We start from the raw sequence: 24,021 nt of genomic DNA on the forward strand, positions 1-24,021 counted from the left end.
GGTGGCAGAGGAAGGTTTTCAGTGTGTAAAGGTGACCCTGTGCATCCTCAGGTCCTCAAGTTGAGCATAGGTTTAGGAATCCCTGGGATGAGCTGCTGTGAGTGCCTACTCGGCTCTTTCCCAAGCCAGTGTATACTGGCTTACTGTGCACCAGGATCTACGCTGGTGCTTAGCGTGGTTTCCCCTCTTAATCCCCGCAGCCTCCTGAGGTAATTCCAAGATTAACCCCATTTTCAGCTGAGAAAGTGGGCAGTGTCTTTTCTCATGAAATCAGTAGTAGGTGGTGGCACCACGGCACATCTCTGCTGTTAACTGGTACCATTTTTCTCTTTATAATCTTTGCTTAATAGAGCCAGAAATATTTAGAGGGTCTCCCATAACTGCCTTTCACCAAGTATTGTCTGAAGGACCTAGGAAGATAGCTTGGAGGCTAAGAGCACTTGCTACTTTGGCAGAGGACCTAGGTTTGGTTCCCAGCATCTACAGCTGTCTTTAATTGCAGGTCAGAAGATCCAGTGCCCTGTTCCGTTCTCCTTGGGCACTGCATGCGCATGGTGCACAGACATATTTTGAGGCAAAAGCTCATACACATAAAAAATTATTACAAAACATTTCCTTTAGTATACAGTGTACTTTCCTATGGAGAGAACTACTTTTGATGGTTTGTGTGTATGTGTGGTAGGGCAGAGGTTAATGTTGGTTGTCTTCCTCTATCTCTCTCCACCTTGTTTTTGAGACAGTCTCACACAACCTGGAGTTCACCATTTTGTCTATGCTGGTTGGGACTGTCCAGTGGAGCGGCTTGCCTGTGTCTGCCCTCTTGCTCTTAGTCCTTGGATTAGAGATGGGTGCTGTCATGCCTGGCAGGTCTTTTGTGTGAGTGCAGGGGAGCCAAACTCAAGTCCACGTGCTTGCACAGAAAGCACTTTTTTAACTGAACCCTGAGTCCAGCCCTAATTTTGACTATTTTTCATGAAAGACGGAACTGCTCTCAGTAAGAGAATTGAAGACTAGTCTTCAGACGGTAGGTAGGAAGTGTCGTTGTCTACAGCATCATTCGCTTGCTCCTGACTCAGCAGGTCTTGCACACCCCACCTCCCAGTTGCTTGGGCTTTGTTTTACTTACTGTTCTGTTGCTGTGCGGATACCATGGCCAAGCCAACTCTTAGAACGGAAAGCATGTAGTTGGGGGCTTGCTTTACAGTTTCAGAGGTTTAGTCCATGATCATCATGGGGTGAAGCAGACAGTGCTAGAGCAGTTAGCAGAGAGCTTTGCATCCTGGTCCGCAGGCAAGAGACAGACAGACTCTGGACCTGGTGTGGACTATTGGAACCTCAGAGACACACCTCTTTTATCAAGGCCACACTTCCTAATCCTTCCAAACTGTTAGTCAAGTAGGAACCAATCCTACAAATATATGAGCCTATGGGGGGTCATTTGCATTAAATAAGTTAATCCTGGAAAGAGACAAAACTACCCTTGAGCAGGGTGTAGGTATTTGACCTTGTTCCCACCTCTTCTGACCTCTTTGTTTCTTGCAGAAATTAATGAGCGTAAATTACCTGGGCAGCGTGTACCCCAGCAGGGCAGTGATAACCACCATGAAGGAGCGACGGGTGGGCAGAATTGTGTTCGTGTCCTCCCAGGCAGGACAGCTGGGGCTGTTTGGTTTCACAGCCTACTCTCCATCCAAGTTTGCCTTAAGAGGGCTGGCAGAAGCTCTACAGATGGAGGTAAAAGTTGTATTTATGTTTGAATTCCTTCCTCTCAGATCAGCAGTGTGAGCACTGTAGCGTTTCAGCTTCTTCACCTATATTATTTGCATGCAGTTTAGCTCATTTGTAAGTTCTCATTTAATACTTCTTATTGTATAAAAATTATACTCAGGACAGAGTCAAAATGTCTACTGCCTAAAGTACTTGAGATCCCTTCCTGGTACTGGTCTGCTTCTGCCTGAGTGGGCAAGGATATCACTATCTAGAAAACTTTCTGAAAGAGCCAGCCCAGGCTGAGGAGGCGGCGCTGTGGGTAAAAGCTGCTTGTTTTACAGTTTGAGTTCTGGACTTTGGCTCTCCGGAACTCATGTACATGCTGGGTGGGTGTGGCCGTCTACCTATAAATCAGTGCTTGGAAGGTGAAGATGGGATTCCCAGAGCAACTTGGCTTACTAGACAGACTGCTCCTCTCAGTGTGAGTCCTACCTCAAAGCATAAGGTAGACAGTCACTAAAGAAAACTCTAAACATAGCCTCAGGCCTCTACAGATACATGCACAGTCAGTAGGGCATGTGTGGCTGGGAAATCACAAGAGAAAATACTGGAGTTCTTTTGCAGTCATTACTCTTAAGGACTCTACAAATAATCTTTTTGCTTTCTTTTTTTTAATTTAATTTAATTAATTTATTTTTTTTTTATGTGAAATATGTGCAGGAGGTTTCTCCATGCCACTTTCTGCAGGAAATTGAGCCATGATGTTAGTGAGTTGAGTGAGTTCTTCAGAGTCACATGGTCACTTGGGACAGGACGTTGAGAAGGTCCTGCTCTATGACTGCAAGCCTGCAGGTCGATTACAGCAGAGGGTGGGACTGTAATCTGGGACAGAAGTTACTGTGTACATCTGGCAGCTGCTTCATCTGCTTTTAGTTTTGGTCTTAGGATCTGTGTAGGCACAAAGGTTTGGGAAATAGAAATATGTGCCCATCAAGGCATTCCCCAGTGCCCGACAATGAGATTCGCAAATTGAAAGCAGAGTGTATCAGGGGGTGCCCTGGCAACAGTGACCCAGTGGTTGCTAGAGAGTCTCCTCAGCCTCTTGATGACAAGAGAGATTTTTCACACTGCTGGTGGCTACTAGGCTAAGTCTCCTTGATGTCTGTGTATTAAAAGTGTTCTTAAATAAACAAAGACATACCACCCAAAAGGCTGCTATTTTATTTGGATAAAATAAATTGTCTTTTGAATTCAGTTAGTGTGTAATAAAAGTTGCAGCAAACCAAGATTTCCTTATAAACTAATAATTTTTTTGAATCTAGATAATTTGAAAATTTGGTCAGGTTTTTTTCCCCTTTTTTCTTTTCTTTTCTTTTTTTTTAATGAGTAAAACAAACATAGTTGCTTAAATGCTTGAAGCTTTGGGCAAACTTTTTGGTTTAATTGACTTTTAAGTCTTTTTATTTACCTTCTTATTCCCCCAAACTAAACTAAAACCAAAAAAAAAAAAAAAAAAAATGGCCACAGTGTGTTTAATTGAATGCTTTGTTGGTATTTGAGATTGATTTTCTTTTTTCCTTTCAGAAAACTGTCCATTTTAGATACAAATTTATATAAAGATTTTTTTAAATTTAATCACTTTGGAAATTATATTTCTTTTTTAATCAGTTATTACAATTTATTTAATTTGTGTCCCAGGGAAAGTATATTTCTAAACTCGGTTATAGCCAGAGATGTTTTCAAGATTAAACCAAAACAAAACAACAGCAGTCTCCCGCCCAGGTGTTCTTCCTGCTTTCTTACACTGACCATGTCGGGCTCGCCCTCCTACTCTTCCAACTATGCTGGACCAATAAGCTGGAGCTCAGATCCCCTAGTTTGATGTAAGCACCTACGGTTTCCTCTCCACCCCACCGTGTTCTTGTTTTAATAGAACAAGGAGTAACAGCTCTTAAGTGGAATTGTTTTTTTATGATAAACTCCTTCTTAGACAAGCCTGTTTGAGGCTGATGCCAAGTGGAAGAGAGAAAATGAGAATAGGATTGGAGAGAGGCAGGGAGGAGGGTAGAAAAATGGCCATTTCACAGGGTCAGGGAGAAGCAAAACATATAGGCATGCTATAGTGAGATCAGGTGTAACACCCACTACCCCCCAGACCTGGGGAATATAAGCTAGTGCTTCCTTTTAACATTAACCATCCCCTAATAATATTAACAGATAAAGAAAGGTGTAGGGGTAATTTTGTATATCCTGATTTTTGTTACTAGCACAGTAACTTGGATTGATGAGTGCAGAAACAAGTTAGCCCCAAAAGGGACTGGCTCTTCTCCACCTTCCTGCTTATAGTTGCTCCCCATGAGAGCACTGCTCTCCTGCTGTTGGTGACCCAATCATGACCTTGAGTTTGACAGATACTGTTGATCATAAACACTGCAGTGCTTACCGTGGGGAGGCAGCGCACGCTGGGGTTGAGACACCACTGTCAGTCTCTGTGAGCTGCCTCCTTAGCACTTGCTTTTATTTTTTTTATTTTTTTGAGCCGTTTTTCTCTGGTCCTAACACAGGACCAAACAAGGCTATAAAAGACAAATGTTTTATTAAGTCACTGTCTCAAAAGCAAGTGTGAGAGAAATCACTTACTCCTCATCGTCCCAGCCAGCTCACTTACAAGCCTGATTGGCCTGGAAGGCAGGACTTCCTGGCAAGGGCAAGCCAGGGACCCTCATGACTTGGGCACACTGGAAGGGAACCAACTTCATGCTTGAGCTTACTACGTTACTCCGAGGCTTTCACAACTGAGTCACCAAGGGAATCTGGGAGATAAAGGGCTGGCCGCCCGGTTGAAGGGTAGGGCTGTGGAGCACTGTCCTTAAGATTTTCAGTGCTGGCCTGTTGCCTCCCCTTCCAAATACCCCAGGTGTCTTTATGAGGACAAAAATGTAAGCCAACAGCAAAGAAAAAAGTCATGCCGAAGCAAACTTGATGGTCTGAGCCTTTGGATTGCTGGTTCCCAGAGCAAGAGAAGAGATGAGAAGGGAATGCTGTTGGACAGTATTCAGGAGCTTATGACCCTTGAACAGAAGGTCCACTGGGATTGTTGTGGTGTTCATCAGTAGAGGAGTTGAATGGGAAGAGAAAGCAGGGACAGACAACTTTGGAAGAGCTAGAGGGAGGTTGGAAATAGGCAGAGTAGCTGTAAGGAAAAACAGGGGAACTGGGTGTGGTGGTGCACCCCTGTATCCCAAGCATTTGGGAGAGCGTGGCAGAAGGATCACTGGGTCAGACTAGGCTGGGCTTCCCCAGAGATGTTACTGTTGAAAAAGATGTTACTGTTGAAAAAACTGAGAGATGTTACTGTTGAAAAAGGCAGAGGGAAGAGTTTCTGTATGTAAATGCTTGTGTGCAGGGAGTTTGTAGGAGAGCCGCTTGGCTGGTCCTCCCTTAGGGATCTGCCCAGGTTGAAGATGATACTTTCTGTGGGTGGTTGTGCAGACCTGTGGGTGGAGTTCTGGACCTGGATTTGAGCACAGCAATGGATAGCAGGAAAGGAGAGACACAGTGAATCGCAAGTGAAATGAACATAACATTTTGGAAGCAGCCGGAAAGGCAGAAGCACTGTAACCTCCTAGCTAAGGGTTCAGCCTGCGTCCTGCCTTGAGACTGCTCAGTTCATAGACAGAGCCTGGCTCAAATGAGCATAGTGTGCTTATACAGCATCTGCTGTCCCCTCTGGGCGGCGCTCGGCCTCCACGTGGTCAGCAGGCAGGAAGAACCTCCTAGGGGGTGGCTTGACATACTTTAGAACCATCTATTTTCTGGGCTGGAGGTCTGGGAGCTCCTGCTGCCATTACTAAGTCATCTTCATGGAGAGAGTCCCCAGTGCATTTGGAGCCCACCAACCGTCCTCTTCCAAGGCAGTGGTTCTCAGCCTCGGTGATGCAGGGACCCTTTAATACACCTTGCATGGTGGTGACCCCAGCCAGAAAGTTGTGTCTTTGCCACTTCATGACTACAGTGTTGCTCCTGTTATGAGTCATAATGTAAATGTCTGAGATGTGGGGCATCTGATATGGGATCCCCAAAAGGATGTGACCCACAGGTTGAGAGCCACTGTTCCAAGAGTCAGGGCACCTGAGACAAGTTATTGGGGTGCATACAAAGTGGCTTGTACACTGAAAGTGCAAACCTTGTTTGTGTGACCAGGTGAAGCCTTACAATGTGTATGTCACCGTGGCCTACCCACCAGATACTGACACCCCAATGCTGGCCGAGGAAAACAAGACAAAGGTCAGTATTCCTACCCAACACCCTATGTGCTATGTCTGTGATACGTGTGTGGTGTGTGTGTATGATGTGTGTTGATTTGTGATGGAATGTGTACCGTGTGTATGTGATGTCTATTGGTGAGTGTAATGCTTTGGTGCTGTGTGTGTATATGATGTGATGTGTGTTGAGTGCAGTGTGTGTATGATGTATTTTGTGTATGTGTGATATGACTGTGTGTGTGTGTATACAGAGAGTGTGTATTTATGACTATGTGTAGAGGGGATTGTGCATGTTTGCCTGTGTGTATTTTTTTGGAATGTGTGTGTGATATGTATGGAGGGTTGTACATGTTTGGGTTTGAGTGGTGTGTGTGTGTGTGTGGGCGCATGCATGCACTGTGCATGTTTGGGTATGTGGGTGCATAAAGAGACCAGAGAAAAGACTTGGCTGTTCTTCAGGTGGTGTCCTTGGCCTTGAGACAGGGTTTCCCACCGTCCTGGAACTGTCAAGTAGGCGAGCTGGCTGGCCATTGAGGCACAGGGGTCCTCTTGTCTCTGCCTCCTCTGGGCTCGCTTTGCAAGTGTGTGTGCCAGGGATGGGCAGGCACTTCATCTGCCTAGCCCTGTTCTGTGTCTTTAGTGTAACTCTTCTGATTTTATCCTATTTCAGGTCCTGGGCATTGACCAGTTAGTGCTTTTTTACTAGGTTTGTTGGGTCCCGGGTGCTGAGCCAGGATATGACCTCCCGAGGTTCTCCAGGCAAAGCTTCCTTCCTTCCTTTCTCTGCTCACCAGCCCCCTTTTCTTAATGTTTAACTTATTTTTTTTCCCAACTTCTAGCACACTATTCTCATAGGATATAATTGTTCAACAGCTGCCTGTGGCCTTATCTCTCCCACTTCTGATTTCTCTTCCCCAGAGGGAGCCACTCCACCCTTGTGTGTAAAACCAGTACATACATACATACACACACACACACACACACACACGTCTTTTTGCTGGGGAAGCTAAAATCGAAGCCGTGGGTCTATTTCGTCCTCCCTGTGCTGTCTCAGATGAAGTCAGATTCTGTGTTTACATGCAGCTCTGAATATTATTACAGCCTGAGCCTCTACAGTGGCAGTTTCTTGTATGCATTTGTTTAATTTCGTGAGCATCTGTAGCTCATTCACTGGGGAGAACTGAATGTCTCCTGAGCTGTTTGAACATGCAGGTTTCTGTTGCTTTCATTCTTTTTCCCTCAGAACCCCTTCTCTGGGACTTTGCCTTCCTGTCAGGACACAGGCCTCCAGGATGGCATTCTCAGCACTCCACTATACTAGGGTTCCCTTTTTGTCCCTTGTTGGAATCTGTGTCTCATTTTGGTGGCATTTCCGTCATTCCATGGAAGGGCACATGAGCAGTAACATTTATTTAGAATCTGCCCTAACAAAAATGTACTTTTTCTTTCTTTTTTTTCTTTTTTTTTTTTTTGTTGTTGTTGTGTTTGATAGGTTGGTTTATTAGGTACAAGTCTAAGTTGAAAATGATGGTCCTCAAAGTTTTGCAGGCATTTCCCCCTGAGTTCTAGCTTCTAGAGTTTCTGTGGGGACCCCATTGACCAAATACCTGAGAAGAGTACCTTGAATGGCGAACGGTTTATTTTGGCCCATGGTTTCAGAGATGGCAGTCCATCAGGGCAGGGAGAACTGGTGGGGCAGAGCAGTTTACCTTACAGGAAGCAGAGAAAAGCGGATACAGGGGAGAAGCAGGTGAACGATAGCCTCAGGAACATACTCTTCATGATCTACTTCCTCCAGCTGGCTTCACCTCTTACCTGTCCCTAGCTCACATGCCACCGCCATCGATTCACACAGTCATCAGTGACTGAGCAGCTCTGTATTGCATAGGCAGAGCTGTGTGTTGGTGCTGGAATTTACTCTTGGACCCTCTTTTTCCTTCCTACCTTTTTAAACTGTCATTTGCTGTGAGCTGCTCTGGTTTCGAGGGCTAGGCCCTCCTGGTAGCCCTTTACTCTGTCAACTCATGAGTTCCACTTGTGCAACATTTTTGATAATTTTTTCATCCAAAAGGTCTCACAGCATTCTTTCAGAAGCTATTGCTCAGGTGTCCCACTTTCTGCGCTGATCTTCCCATTTTCTTCTCTTGTTCTCATTTTTCTTTCCTCCAACTTTTCTGTTGAAATTTATATTTCTACTGATTTTTTTTTAAAGCTTGAATCTTTCTGTCATGTGTTTGTCTTAGTTACTGGTCTGTTATTGTAAAAGAGATCATTTAATTGGGGCTTTAAGTTTCATAGAGTTAGTCCATTATCGTGGCAGGAAGCATGGTGGCAGGCAGGCAGACATGCTCCTGGAGCTAGAGCTGAATCCAGATCCGCAGGCAGCAGGCAGAGAGACACTTTGGGCCTGGTGTGGACTTTTAAAACCTCAGAACCCACCCCAGTGAAGTCTCTTTTATTTCTAAGGGGCTTCAGTCTGGATGTTAGTTACTTGTATTTTTGTTCTGTTTCTCTTCTCAGTTTGATTATAGTTGGTGATAGTTTCCTCACATTGTTGAACCCATTCAGCAAGGTGCTGGATTGCCAGTTGTGAAACGCTGGCATGCCCTCCACCTTTTGCACATCTCCTTTTTTTCTCATGGTCCTATCATTCCCAGTATGGTCCTCTGCCATTGGGAGAGGTAAGGCCTGCTGTTTGCTCTCTGAGACCAAACAATGCCAGCAGTCTTGGGAACTCACTGTTTGGCACCTGATTTGGCCTACTTGTTCTGTTGCAGTGAGGCGCCCTAGAGCTGTGTGTGGAGGCTGCAGAGGTAAGCTTCCGCTTCGTACACTGCTGACCTTCTGCCCTGTTTGGGCGGATGGCTTGGGGCTGCTCATTTCAGCCCCCTTAGCATCTATCTCACTTGGATGTGTAGGTTATGTGAAAAGACTTTCAGTCGTCCTGAGCTGAGTGTAGGCTTCACTCTTCATTCCTCTGGCTCCTCCTCCTTCCCCTTTCCATGACACATAGCAAACAGATAAAGTGGGGCGGGAAGAAGCCAATCAGAACATACTACCTCACACTGAGGGTAGCTTTAGTTTTGACTTAATTATTTTATATTTTTATTTTCCCCTCTTATTATAGTGTATATGGGTCTCTGTAGCATAAATTTCTGGTGTTTATGTAGCCTATGTCCTGTTTTTTGTTTTTGTTTTTTAAAGGATTTTTATGTAGACTCCCTCCCCCATATTTTCTGTTGCGTTCAGTCATTTTTATAGTTTATTTCTATTTTAAAGAACTAAATTAAAGCCAAACCTCCTGCCTCAGATCTGCTAGGCAGGCTTTAATATTTGTTGCACAGTCCTTAAGTCTGAAGCCAGAAAAGCAGTGGCTTCGCTGACATTTGATGCTAAGTTTGTGTTTAATTACAGTAAAATTTTGGACAGAATTGTGGTAACTGGAACCTACGCTGATCTGTGGGCCCTGTAGGGGGCAGCAGACACCCTCCTAACTGAGTGCAGCTTACACATGCTCACCCATGTCCTCACCTCACTCCTGGAGGAGGGCGAATGATGGCACCATCAAAGGGATTTTTGTCTTCTCAAATTCTTAAAGAAAAACTGACTTTTGCGAAGCATTTTGCTTCTCTATTTTAAGAAGAAATAAGCTGAGCATGGTGATACATACCTGTAATCACAGTATTCAGGAGGCTGAGGCAGGCTTGGGCTTCATAGTAAGTCCCTGTCTCACAAAACCAGACAGGGAAGAAGAGATATGTTCTAGGCTTTTCCCCTCAAGCCTATGTGATGAATCAAATTTAGTCTCCTATGGCTTAATGCTTCAGTGAAACTCCCTTTTGAAGAATGTTTAAATGTGTGTATAAAGTGCTACTAAGAAAAGCCAGTGAGAAAAGTGGAAAAAAAATATTTCTCACGAGTAAATTAGGACACAAAGTATAAATACAGAAGTCGCTTTAATGTGAATTAATGCAGGAGGAGAGAGAAAAGGAGAGAGAAACAGACACCACAAGCAGGGATTTAGGCAAGATTTTCTGAACCAAGCTTGAGTTTAACAGACCTTTATCTGTCTTTTGAAGAACAGACACCTGTGATTTGGGAATTGAAGCCTCAGGCCTGTAACTGTCTCTTAGCCGAACTAGGAACTTTGATGAATCTCAAATAGCCAGCATCTTCGCCTCCTCTGCTGGTCCTTGGGCAACTAGATACAGTTCTTCAGTGTGGGCTACACTGAGACTGTTGTCACTCGGAGTTTATATCTGTTCCCAGCATTACTCATTTGCTTAATGTGGATTCCATCCAGAATGGAGGCATTGTCCTGAGACTGAACGTGTTTGCTCAGTCATAGGGAAAGGCCTCTCTGCACGTACTGTCCAGCTGGTAGTAGGCTGGGCCCTTCTTCCCTGTGACGCACTCTCACTCCAGCTGTGACAGTCCTCCCTAGAGCCACCTTGTGCCACAGAGAACAGCAAGTGTTTCCTTACTGTGATTTGCCAATGGAGATGAATGTTCTACAGGTAGAAATTCATTTAGAATATAGATTGATCTTTGCCTAAAACTAACGAATTTGTTTGAAGGTAGAAGAATGATAATTATTTGTAAATTAAGACTTCCTTAGTGCAAATGGATATTGATTTGTATATTTCTCCCACTTTCAGCCCCTGGAGACCCGGCTTATTTCAGAGACCACAGGTGTTTGCAAACCAGAGCAGGTGGCCAAACAAATTGTCAAAGATGCCATAGTAAGTAAAACCCTGGTGTCACCTTTTGCACTGTTTGTATTTATGGGGCATTCTGAAGAGCATGCAAGAACTTATTTCAAAGCAAAGCGTGCAGCTTTTGGTCAGATTTGCTAACGTTAGCCTCCCCTTAGACTTTCTGTTGATTTCCTGTTAGCTGAGGGATGAGTCATGCAATAGTAAGAGAGCATCAGCTCCCAGAAAGCAGATAGCCACTGCGTAAAGACTGTCACCGTCTCTCCATTTTTAACTTTAATTTTACTGTGTGGGTGTGGATGTTGCCTTTGTGCAGGAAGGGTTCTCTCCTACCAGGTGGGTGCAGGGGATTGAACTCAGGTCATCAGGCTTGGTGTCCACTTTTTCCCTTCACACACTTTGAGATCCTCTACAGACTTTGTTGCTGTGCTCAGGATGGGTTTTTCTTTCCCTTCCTGTTCCCTGGTACTACTTTCCTCATGGTCCATGATAAAACGGTGTGCTGTGTCAGGCCGCTGCGCCCACCATACCCCTTAATGTGTCTCCTCATCCATTGTGGAGCGCTGTGCCACAGCCCTTCTGACCACAGTCTGAATAGTCTACGTGTAGAACAAGGGTTGACCTAAGGGATGTGCATAAACTCAGTAACCTGCGTGGCTTTGGGAAATCTGGGCTCTATTGCCATGAGAGGTACCAGACAACATGGTGCAGCTTCTAGGGAAAAAGGATACTGTGCCGAGCTCAGTGGAACAGAATAACAGCAGCTTCAACCCACAGACCCAAAGGGCTGGTGAGGCCTGCCTCCAACCCTAATAACCTGAGTTCTTCAGAATCCAGGAGGGAGAGAGCTGACTCCCTCAAGTTTTCCCCTGGCCTCTCCATACATGCTGTGGTGCACACACATAAATAAACAAACATACATTGAAAGAAAAGAAATAAAGGAGAGAGAACAGGTCTGGAGAGATGGCTCGTTAAGTTGTGAAAGCACAAGGAACTGAGTTCAGATCCCCATCTCTGACATAAAAAACCAGTGCAGTTGCAACTGTCTGTAACAAAGCCCTTCATGTACACAGAAAGGTGATTTCCAGCCAGCTTTTCCAGTAAGAGCCGAGCCGCGGCCACTTAGAGGCCCTGCGTGGACACAGAAAGGCGATTGCCAGCCAGTCCTTCCAGTCTGAGCCTAGCCGCCGCCATTTAGAGACCCTTTTGTAAAGATAGGGGTGGAGTGATTGGATGGCCTTTGGTCTCCACACGTATGCCCACATGCATGCACACAGGGTAGGGGAATAGTTGCCTTGGCTGCCTTTAGTGGCACAGAACAGTGTCATGGGGGCCGCGATCAGCTAATTTGCTTTTCTCTCAAGTCAAAACAAACCCTCAAGTCTTTTTTTTTTTTTTTCAAGATTAAACAGAAAATGTGTGTGTGTGTATAAGTGCCTGTATGTGTGCAGGGGCACTGTGTGTGCTGGCACAGTGCCCAGGAAGGCCAGAAGCGGACACTGGAGCCCCTGGAACTAAAGTTACAGGAGTTGTGTTGCCTCATGATGATGCTGGAAGCCTATGAGCCTCCGTAAGAGCAGCCAACACTCTCAGCCACTGAGCAAGCCTCCTCACCAGCCCTACCATCAGGGTTTTTAATAATCCCAAATAGAGCTTCCACTTTGGGCAAGATTCATCTCCTGAGGTAGACTTCAGACTTCTTCTCCTGACCCCATTATATTTTTATAAGTTAAATTATTGACACCAAAAGAAAAAAGTTTTATCTGAGCTGTATTTCTTGTTTGCTTGCTTGTTTGTTGTCTTTTCAAGTCAAGGTCTCACCATGTAGCTCTGGCTGTCCTCGAACTCACTCTGTAGCCTAGGCTGGCCTTGAACTCACAGAGATCTGCCTGCCTCTGCCTCCCGAGTGCTGGGATTAAAGGTGTGCACCACCACACCTGGCAGGCCTATATTTCTCAGTACTTGCCATAATAGATACTGAAAGTGTAGATTTTAAAATACCTAGTTGCAGTCCTGGGGAGAATGGCTCAGTGGTGAGTGTAGGCGTGCTTGTGCATGTTCCTGGGGTCCCCCGCCAGCACCACCAGAGCATGATGGGAAGAGACAGGAGGCAGAGTCATTGAAAACCAAAGCAATAGGGCCTGGAGAGCTGGCTCAGCGGTTAAGAGCACTTGTTCTTGCAGAGGATCTAGGCTCAGTTCTCACCATCCACATGGAGGCTCACCACTTTCCTCAGGCAGCAGGCGGCATGCTGTGTACACACACAGACACATACAGTGCACACAGACAAATCTAAAATATGAGAAATAGGAAATAATAAAACTGAAATAAGTTCTACTAAATTTTTAAACAATTTATTTGTTCTTTTAATGTGTGTTTGCGCCTGAGTGTGTTTGTGTATTTGTGTGTGTGTGTGTGTGTGTATGTATGTGTGTGTGTATGCATTGCCTGCAAAGGCCAGAAGAGAACATCACATTCCTTGGAAATGTAGTTACAGGCAGCTGTGAGCTTCCCCTCTCTTTTACCTACTTATGTTTTTTTTTTTAATGTTGTTTATATGTGTGCTATGTATGTATGTGTGATATATGTTAGTGTGCTGTGTGAAGATAGATGTCAGAGACAAATTTGGGGAGTCAGTTCTTTCTTTACATTGGGTTCTGGCGATTAAAATCAGATCCTCATACTCAAGTGGCAAAAGCTTTTGTAGTTTCTTAAATGCACAGCTCCGGTAGCTTCAGACTCAAACCTGCAGTTGAGAATGACCTTGAACTCCTGACCCTTCTTCCTCTTCTCAAGTGCTGATGTTACAGGCATGCACTACCATGCTTGGCTGAAAAATAACTATTTTCTAACAAAAATTCAGTGAGAAGAGTGCTGCTGTGTTTTCATTAGCCTCTACAAGTCTGCATTAATGGATGCCAGCTGGATTCTCATGTCCGCTTCTGTGGCCAGTCTGTTAAAATACATTCTTTTTTGAAACGTGAAGAAATTCTGACTTTAAAAAGAGACATGGTTGGAGTTGGGAGAGGATGAAGACTTCACTAAGCTTTTCAAATAATTATGGGCATAATTTTCTTAATTTTTTTAAAATATTAACCCCCAACCTGACAAATAGGGGTTTCTCAAAGGTTGGTTGCAATGTGAAATTAGAAATTGCACCAATGAACTTTTTGTTCTCTGTGACATTAAAATCTGAGTCTCACATGAATGATGAATGGATCTTTTACTCACTCATCATTTGAAAACATGCATTAATCATTTGGAAAATATGGAATCCATGAGCTATCAAAAGTCACATTCATCAGAGATCAGGGAAATAATCAGAAACCCAACAGTCTCATGCTGCTAGATAAAGTTTTCATAATTCTTAATTTTTCCCTAAAAGTTCAGATTTTATTATCACCCACATATGTATTCTGTGGTTTTTCTAAAAGCTGCAAATTCACTTCATTCATCTGCCCCATTTATGCCTCAGACCCAAGTGAGGAAGTTCAGCTCAGCCATTCCAAGAGGCCTTTTCTTCAAGGTGTCAACCATCCTTTAGTAGTCCCAGTTAAGCAGAAGCAGTTGGAGTGAATTTCTTATTTGTCACAGGAGAAACAGGAGCCCTCCTCCTGGTGTTCTATAGGAGATGGACCAAGATGAGCCTAAAACGTAGGATGGTGCTTGTGTATGCTGTGTCTGGAAAAGCTTAGCTGGGGATGAGGCTCAGTTGGGAGAGTGAAAGCGTAGCGTGCCTGAAGCCCTAGTCCCTCCCTAGCCACATAAACTGAGTATGGTAAAATACACCTACAATCAATCACAGCACTGTGGCAGAAGCAAGAGGATCAGAAATTCAGGGTCATCCTCAATTACCTGGGGAGATGAAGGATACCCTGAAACCTTGTCTCAAAAACAAACAAACCCCAGATCAATTTAATTAATGAATTAAACCCTTGACTATATCGACGAACAAAGAAGAGACATACCTCAGGCAGGACAGAGCTGGGCAGCCCAAGATGCCGGTGTACTGTGCAGGCAACATGCACTTTCCACTTAGGAGTCACTTGTTTCTGGGATTTCACACTTGCCCTTTCAGACCTTGGTTAACTGTAGCTAAGGGAGGGTAATGGGGAAACTTGTGTGGAGGAGAGATGTCCTCAGGGGCCGCAGTTTAATAAAATGATCAACCTTTCAGTTTTCTCAGGCGTTTTAAGTAAGATGTGTCTTCAAGTTCCTAAAAACTGTTTTTATGTTGTCTTTTCTCTGTTGCTACGGTAGCAGTGGCAATGACTACATTCGTGCCACTGGCCCAAACTAACAAAAACTCTGGTTTACCCCGCGGCTGTTTTGTGCATCAGTACAAAGGTGGAGAGCGGCTAATGTCTCAGTATTATTTGACAGTGGTATTGTGCCTAGGAACCCTCAAAGAGTCTGGAACCCACAGGGATCTGTGGACTCTTTCAGAACCAGATATGCGCTAAGTCTCTATGTCCATTGTTTTAGTTCTGGTATATTCTAAGTTGCAATCCCCATGTGAAGTGAAGGGGCATACTTCATTGTTTCTCCAGTGTTGAGCGGACTCCTTTAAGCTTACCCCAGACCACTCTCTGCTTGCTTCTTTTTTAGCAAGGGAATTTTAATAGTTCCATTGGCTCGGATGGGTACATGCTGTCCTCCCTGACCTGTGGGATGGCACCAGTGACTTCCATCACTGAAGGACTCCAGCAGGTAAGCCCTTTCTTTGCCAGCAACCACATGGACACACAGACTGACAAAATGGATGGAATGATAAGACAAACCTCATTCAGCTTCTGTGAGAAAAAAGATTTAGAGTAGAGTGCAGTAATTTTAAACACAAGAGTTTTTTTCTTTCTCTACCAATAATAAGTAGACATTTGGGCTAAGGGTGTATACTGGGTAGAAGTGAGGTGCCAGGCCCTGCAGCGGATGAAGGGCTGTCTCTGTTGTTGAGTGTTCACCCATGTCTTCAGTAAAGAAGCCGTGATCTCAAGTGTTCAAGAAGTAATAGTTGGTGTGGAATTGTGTGGGGGTAGCATTGTTCTTCAGACATTACGTTAGAAACCCTTTTCTAGTGTAGCAAGCCACTGAGAGCTAAGCTGAGGACACTCTCATAGCAACAGAGACACCCTGTCCTTAATAGTTTGATCCAGGACCCATGAAAGTTCAACTCTTAGAATTCAATTTTAATTTCTTTTAAAAAAAAATGTATGTGTGTGAGTGGTTGGCCTGCATGTGTGTAAACCATGTGTGTTCAGTGCCCGTGGCAGCTGGAAGAGAACATTGGGTTCCCTGGAACTGGATTTACGGAGTTGGAAGCTGCCAGCTAGGTGCTGGGAATTGAACTCAGGCCCTCTGGAGGAACATCATGTGTTCTTGACCACTGAACCATCTCTCAGGCCTGAAAGTTTAGTTCCTGTTGATACAGTTACCTGTCTTCCCCAGCTACTTAGGTGTAAGAGGGTTCGCTAACCCTTGACGAGTTTGCTGTGGGTGAGGTAATGCTGATAGCAGATGAATGATTAGAGCTACAATGGAAGGAATGCTTAGGATCACAAAGCCAAGGATCATTGTGGACAAAGCACTGGGGTCTGTAACGATTTGTGTAAGGTACATTCAGATAACTCCCTAGGCGTTTTTTGTCTGGCCCTTTCCTAACCTTGTGTCTGGTTCTGAAATGCACGCCCTGTCATATGGTTGTCTAACAGTAAACATTGTTAGGTATAAGATCTTTGGGGACAGGGCCCGTGTCACTCTTGTCACTGTACCCAGCAGCCAGCACCTACACAAAACAGGAGTTCTAGGATGCCCAAGTTGGGTCAGAGCACAGAGCCTGCCCCTGTCCACAAGCAGTCTCGTCCCTTCTTACCAATGCCACGTCACAGAAATGATGCCAAGTATAATACCTTTGATTCAATTGAGTTGACACATTGTTCTCAACTGAAGCCCACGTTTACACTCTGGGTCACTCCTCTGTCTACTAGTCATGTGTCCACTGCTTCAGGGCCCTGTGGCATCATCCCACTCCTCTGAAGCTCTCCCGAGAGACACCTCTTTCATCTGCTCCCGAGGCCCTGGCTCCTCTCCATCTTTTTACTTGTTTGCCCTTTCCCACCTTCCGTTTAGCTTTCTCGGAAGTCCCCCATACACTCACTCATGCCCTTACCTAAGGCTTTGTGAGAAAACAGCCTCCTCAGCCTGTCTGAGTGCCCATCTCTGAGACAGCCACCCCTGTGTCAGCAAAGCCTCCACTCTTTGTCCCACTACCTGGGGATGTGCTGCTGCATCCTGTTGCCTCATGTTGTTGCCGTTAGCCTGGAGCAGGAGGGCGGGCTCTGCCGCACACTCTACTCCCCTTGCTCATGTCCCTACACAGCTGTATTATCATTATGCTTAGATCTGTATTTGACACAACTTTCTTGTCTTCACGGCTGAATGTTACAGTGTTATTTTTTGTCCTTTTCTGTTATTTTTCCCTTAAGTTTTTTGAAATGATGACCTTGAACAAAGAGGCAAGTTCTGACCCTCTTGTGTCTTCCTCTATGTGCTGTGATCTCAGGTGGATGCCATCAGGCCTTTTTATGTAGTGTTAGGAATGGGAGCCAGAACTTCTTACATGCTAGAAACACACTTAGCCAGCCGAGCCGCATCCCCAGCCTGTTATTTTATTGTCACTTCATTGCTGGCCTTGTCCCTGAGATATTTGCAAATTTCAGAACACCGGATCACATGGTAGTGTTTAACTTTGGTGACCCCTCACTTTCTTTATCTTACTCTCTTTGGAAAAAGAAACCTGGGAGACAGTGCTTTTTCAGTCCTTGCATATCTGCAAATGTGTATTTTTCCGTGAGGCTTTGGAGTTGCTGTAGTGAGAGTCTGTCACTGGGAAGGATAGGTGGCCATGGGTAATGCTGCCTTGTCTCCAAGACAGGGGTTTCTTTCTTCCTTGATTCTCTTCCCATTATAAGCCAGGTGCATGCCCACCGTCATCACAGCGTCTTAGAAGGCTGAGGCCAGAGCATCACTGGTGACGAGGAGCTGGGACCAGTCTAAGCCACATACTGAGACTTTGTCTCAACAAATAAACAAGTCAGTTCAGAGAGGAGTGGAATATACATTTCTCACTTTACTGACCTCAGCACCCAGCAAAAGGGCTCAGTACTCAGAACATAAACTAGCCAAAAAGTCTTGATTCTGGTGTGGCTATCTGGAGTGCTGGAGTGCACCATCCCTAGGCCTTATAACCCTGTCTTCTGAGAATACCCATATTGTTCTTTTTATGGTTGGATTTTGTTAATTCAGACAAATATTGTTGACTGTCTGGCCGGCTCAGACTATCCAGTGTATAAAGCAGACGTATTCTGTTCTTGGGAATTACTGGCATTTACAAAGTTTTCATTATACTTGTTCTTGGAGAAGATTAGATGTGTCCTAGAAACTGTTTAGTAGAGACTAAACTACTTTAAAATGGGCTATTGTACTGTTCTGTTCGATGAGCTGAAAGGTCTCCCTTTATCTTGCAGGTGGTCACCATGGGCCTTTTCCGAACAATTGCTTTGTTTTACCTTGGAAGTTTTGATAATATAGTTCGCCGCTGCATGGTGCAGAAAGCAAAACCTGAAATCGTAGACAAAACTGCTTAATTCTTGCCCCTCGGACAAAGACTGAATGCAGTGATTTGAATACTGTGCTGCTAAAGGAACTCGATTTTTGGCCTCCAGACTCACTGTCTTGTTTTTGAATATGTCAGAGTGGACCCAGTGCTGTTCAGAAATCTGGCTGCAAGCAGAGGGGCAGAAGTTCGTCTCTACAGTATTACTGTCAACACTATGCAAATGTGGACCAGGGCACCATTTGGTTTCTGGGTCTTTGAGGTGGAGCGCTGAGAGCGTGAGAACTAATGACAGGAAAACAGGGTAAAGAATGGAATTCCAGGATGGCAAATTCAGTCTTTTCATTTATCCTCCCTCTTGCCCATAGGGATCAAGAAATGCACTTTGTGGCACATTAACTTTTGAGAGCTTTTGATTTTTGGTTTTTAATTTTTCATGAAAGATGGTCTGGGTTTTAATCTTTAAAAATTTTTTTATATAATTTTTCAGTGTATGTTAGTCAAGGTGTGTCTTCCATGATGTGGCCCGAGTCTGGCCCTCAGCACCTCGGTGTGGTGTTTGGGACTCCCTTCTGCTAGTGAAGCTGGCTTCTCTCTCTCTTTGATCCCGTAAGATGCAAGGGGGATGAGAGAGCAGCACAGAGGAAGGCAAGGGACGAGTCCTTTGTGATGGCAGATCAGGTGTCCTTGTCTTCTTAAGACTAATGCTTAGAACATTTTCATTTTTCACTCATGGGGAAAGGCAGCCTCTTTACGTGTTTTCTGAAGAGAAATAAAATTTCATAGAAGCTTAAAAGTTTACAGTTTCTTCAATAGCCATGATGACCTGAAGTTCACAATTCCATTCCAGCTCAGCCTCTCTGTTTTTATCTCTCTTTCTAGTTTTGATTATTCTGTAATATTTTTGTTTAAAAAAAAAAAACAAAAACAAAGGAAAACAAAAAGGTGGAGACCAACACAGATTTTTTTTTTTGACTTGGCTTTTTAAATTCATGAATTCATTAAAGTAAAAAAAAAAAATTAAAAGCATAGCATTCATATCCTCACAGCATACTGTAGCTTTAGGAAAGGTTGTGTATTTTTCAGTCTTACTACTCTGAGAAGATGACTGATTTTGAAGATCCTCTCTTGGGAAGTGAGGTGTTCAGCTGCTCTGTCTCTCACAGAGACTCTGAGCAGCATCTTTAGCATGGTAAAGTCTCTTGCCCTCTGGCTGCAGCATGTGGGCATGTGCTAGGGCTTGCAGGTCTGCTATTCCTTGAGCGAATCCGTGTCAAGTGCCTATGATGAATCCAGCCTCTGTCCCCACTCATGCTGTCCACTGGACAGCTCCCAGTCCCGGCCTCCTTATATACAAAGTACTGCATTCCAATTTAGTACCTCTACGCTCAAAGGGAAAACTTAGTGTTATAAAACCAAAAACAAACAAAAGGTGTTTGACAACTTAGAAATTACTGCCATGACAAACTTTTTTCCCCCTCTTTTTCTTTCTTTTAAAAAGATGGGTTTAACCTCTGTGTGGCTTAGTCTTCTGCCCCAGCCACCGAGTGCTGGCAGTACAGCTTTGCACCACCATAGCCAATGAGCCAAGCATTTTTGCTCTTTGAAATAGTCAAACTCTTGACTTTATTGTGACTTAGATTTTAACTAATAAGATATTTAGTGGCTCCATTTTTATCAAGATCTGAGAACATATTTTAGATATTGTTACAGAAGATACTCTTTATTATATGCATTGCCCGTTATAACATCATTGCTGTTTACAGGAGTAGGTTGATAATGCCAAGATGGTTCCAAGACCCCTCTAGTCCGATCTAGCCAAAGTTTGCAACTTCGGTCACATTGGACAGGTTCCTGATGAAAGAACTGCATTCCTATGTGGACAGTTTCCAACTTTATTTTCCTGTAAATGTTCCAGGACAGTTGGCACTTTCCACTATTCTGTTAAGATCTAGGCCAAGAGGGCATCAGACACAGTACAGTTAGCTTTTTCATTGTACCATTTTCAGACAGTCCTTAGCTAGAGGATGACTGTGTGGATCATGCCTGAAACAAATTGAAGAGCCTTGTGTCATGGTGGGTGGTACTGACCCTAGCCCAGTTTAAGTCAGGTTTGCAGGGATCGCGATGCTGTGGCAGGAATCTTGTCCAAGGTGTTAGAGGCCTCAACACCCTTACTCACAAAGGTTTGAAATTAGCTTTATTTTTTTCTTCTAAAGTTGATTCCATAAGTACAGGTGAACTTGATGTGGGAATATTGTTTTTCTTAGTGTCACATCAGCATAATGTACCTGTCTGTTGACTTTACCAGACTCCATGCAAATGCCCTGTACCTCAGCACGTGTTCTATGTTACCTTTGAAAAGTCCAACTGATTGTGAACTCTGAAACAAGTGCATGGAATGCAGCGTTTCAGCAGTGCCCCCAAAAGGTGTGATCTCATCCCAGATGTGGAAGTATCCCATTTTTCTGCTCACAAAAAGAATGGTTGCTGGGGTTAGGAAGCACTTGTCCAAATGCTAGGGGGATCATCAGTTCCTCCCCGCTCCCCCACCCCCCAGAGTTGAACACATGCCATTCTTTACCTCTTGCTAAGGCTGAGTCAGGCTGCTGAGTCACTAAACCTGACCCTAGGCTTCTAGTTCTGTTACACTGTTTCCTCTGTGTGACCAGAAGTTTGTGGGTGTCAGTTCTGAATGCCTGTGCTATTAGTTCGGGTAATACTGTTTTACTGTCGTATATCCTTAAGTTTCTCTGAAAATTATTATCATTCTGCTATATAAATTCCAACATATATTTAGGGACTCTTTGTAATTGAGAGTGAATAGGAAACAATCCTCATTTATTTATTAAAGAAAAAAAGGTCATGGACTAGGGAAGTGATTCTGTGGGAGGGTTTGTGCCTGGCGTGTAGGGCTCTGGATTTGATTCCTCGTCCTAGTCCAAAAACATTTTTTATCAAAATTGTTTACTCTTACAGTTTTAAAGTTTAGTAATTTGCACAGGTGATGATTTAGAATGTTGTTGTGGTCTCTTTCAATTAGTACTTATATATGATTGAATGGTATGTATTTATCTGGACTTTTTAAACTACATATTGATTCCTGAAAGCAAAACCTTTAAGATAAATTTCTGATAACTGATGAGAACATTTTTATAACAGTTGCTCCAATTCAAAGGATCATATGCATTTGTCTTTCTAGAAGGCTGTACAGTGAATTATGTCATCATATTTAAGCTTATTACATTGTGTTCTAATTGAAATGTGTCTTGGTCACAGTTAAATTCGTACTTTTTGCTAGAAGATGCTTTGTGTCTTTCTTATATCCCTAATTCCTTAGGATCTCAGCTTTAAAGGCCCCTGTTGACTGCCACCCTCCAGTTCTAGACTGGAGCCTGCTGCTCTGATCTTGCTAGATTAATGGAGGGCTATGGGCTTGATATCTTGAAAAGGAGAGAATTGCCATTATATTTTACATTTGTTTGAGGCATGAACTCTTAAGACATTGACAAAGAGCACATGGCTGTTTTGATACATTTTAGGACAGGGTTGCTACTTTAAAAGCTTTTGTGGGAGTACAGTGGCAGGGCAGTACTGTAGGGTGGTACTGTGACAAATGTGGCAGTATTGTAACAACTTTAATATCTGTATTGATTAATTACACACACAAAATAAGTGGGAAACAAGCTTTACTGATCTGAGAATTTATTTTTCTAGGAATTTGTCTTTTTGAAGATACTTAATCAAAATAGAAAAGTCTTTTATAATGATGTCTCTATTGGCTTCCTAGGCATTGCACAAGACCTGGTTTTTATTATTTTTAGGAAATAATATTTTTACGATATATACTTAGGAGTCTAAACATTTATTTCAATTATGGTCTGTTTGTGTGAGTAAAAGCTTAAGAAATGTGGAATTTAATAAAGCGTTTTGAACAGTTACATTTCATATGCAAATAGATTTCCTGACCCTTGATCCTACATTTTCTGTGAACTTTGCAAGCTGTAAGGAGACATGCTTGCTCACACTGACAGGATGTTCTTTAAAGGCCTTTTTCATTGCAGGTATTCCTTTGCTGCTTTTCCTCACTTTAAGGGGGAAATGTTCAGTTATCTCACTACTGTATGTAAGACAACTGGTAAGATTTTCATAGATAACATTTCTTAGGTTGACAGTATCTCATTTCCTATTTGCTGTAAGTTCTTTCATATTCTTTAATTAATATGTCTGTTAAATTTTACTATATACATTTTCTTCATCTGTGTGTTGATTATATTATTTTCTTGTTCATACTTTTAAATTACTCTTATTTGTTACACTCAATGATGAGCTTTATTAAGATGTTTCATTAAGCATATCATTTTGGGGGAATCTTGAATTGCAAGCTGAACGTTTCTTTAAATTTGAAAATTTTATCTTCAAATGACATGTGATATCATTTCTATAATTTGGATGTTTGAATGTTTAGAAGAAAAATTATTTCTTGATTTCCACTTCACTAATGAGTTTATGTAAACCCTAATTTTTCCTTGATTTACATACATTGGTTGAATTCCAGTGGTGAGCCTGCTGGCCAGGTACCAGAGGTATCACCTGTGTACTTTTCCTGCCCCTTCTGGTGACTGTAGGTAGTCCTTTCTTCTCCTCTATCCCCTTGCCCCTTTGGTGTCTGCAATATCCTTACCTCTATCTCTTGTTATATCCTTATGCTATATGTCTTCCTAGAGGAAGAGAAACCACCATCACTCACTTCTTTGAGTAGAAGCTATTGAGTTTTATGTCACAAAGATTTGGATGCCAAGTGCTTTTGTAGGCAAGGAATATACCAAAGATAGTCTCTTCCCTCAAGTGATTGATAATCTAGTAGGGAATAGCCAGAAAGTGTGCTGTGACTGACAGGAAGTTTGACTAAGCTATGGTGATGAGTACAGAACAGATAAGTTCGAGGCATTCACTGTTGAACGCTTTAATCTTCACGAAACTATACGTATGAGCGTACTACGAGTAACAGTCATTATAGATGAGGGTGTTCAGAGATTCATTAGCCACCTCAAGATCACAGCTGTCAAATCAGTGGAGCCAGGATTCTACCTCAGGCTTCTGTAGTTTCAGCTCCTAGTGTCTAAAACAAACCACGTCTACGGAGCATGGGTGGAGTCTGAAGGCTTTCTGGAGAAGTCGGGGCTGGTTTCGCAGAAGTGTTTGAGCTGAAACTTAAGGAACTGATAGGAATTTCCTAGATGGGAAGTTGGGTTTGTTTTAAAGAAAGGAACAGAATGTGGGGTCAAAAGAAACTTAACGGACACAGTGCAGTGGTAGAGTTCTTGCCTGGCATGTGAGAGGCCCTGGGTTGGATCCCCTGAACTGCTAAAGGGAAAATAAGGACAAAGAAGACAAGAAAGCCATGAAAAGTTAATACAGCTATGAGAAGGGCAAGGGGGAGGTAGGTCTGGGAAGATGGGGTCAGAAAGGAATGAGAGCCTTTGAACTCTACTGAGCAGAAGTGAACGAGATTTCCGTTCCAGAAAGGCTGTGGTGTCCCCTGGAATTCCATGTTTATGTTGCCTCAGCCTTGCAGATTGAGGCTTGTAATCTTCATCTGTTTGAAAGACACCTCATGAAAGACATAATATCACCTCAGATATCACCTCAAAAGATGTTGAAGTGCTTGGCCTTTAGAAATAGGGTTGGTCTTGGTGTCCTCAGGTGAGGACACGGT

General features: G+C 43.4%; 1 protein-coding gene across 1 annotated transcript in view; it reads left to right on the top strand.

Annotated features, from left to right (window-relative positions):
- Positions 1–22,243, top strand: part of Kdsr (3-ketodihydrosphingosine reductase) — a 35,417-nt gene extending 13,174 nt beyond the window's left edge. Inside the window, exons 6-10 of the mRNA XM_021652410.2 lie at positions 1,543–1,734; positions 5,914–5,997; positions 10,634–10,717; positions 15,299–15,400; positions 18,214–22,243. Coding sequence (XP_021508085.1) covers positions 1,543–1,734; positions 5,914–5,997; positions 10,634–10,717; positions 15,299–15,400; positions 18,214–18,333 — 582 coding nt within the window. The 3' untranslated portion in view covers positions 18,334–22,243. The remainder of the gene's footprint in view (positions 1–1,542; positions 1,735–5,913; positions 5,998–10,633; positions 10,718–15,298; positions 15,401–18,213) is intronic.
- The last annotated feature ends 1,778 nt before the right edge of the window (positions 22,244–24,021 follow it).

This window comes from Meriones unguiculatus, chromosome 18, assembly GCF_030254825.1.
Source record: "Meriones unguiculatus strain TT.TT164.6M chromosome 18, Bangor_MerUng_6.1, whole genome shotgun sequence".
Classification (NCBI taxonomy): Eukaryota; Metazoa; Chordata; class Mammalia; order Rodentia; family Muridae; genus Meriones; species Meriones unguiculatus.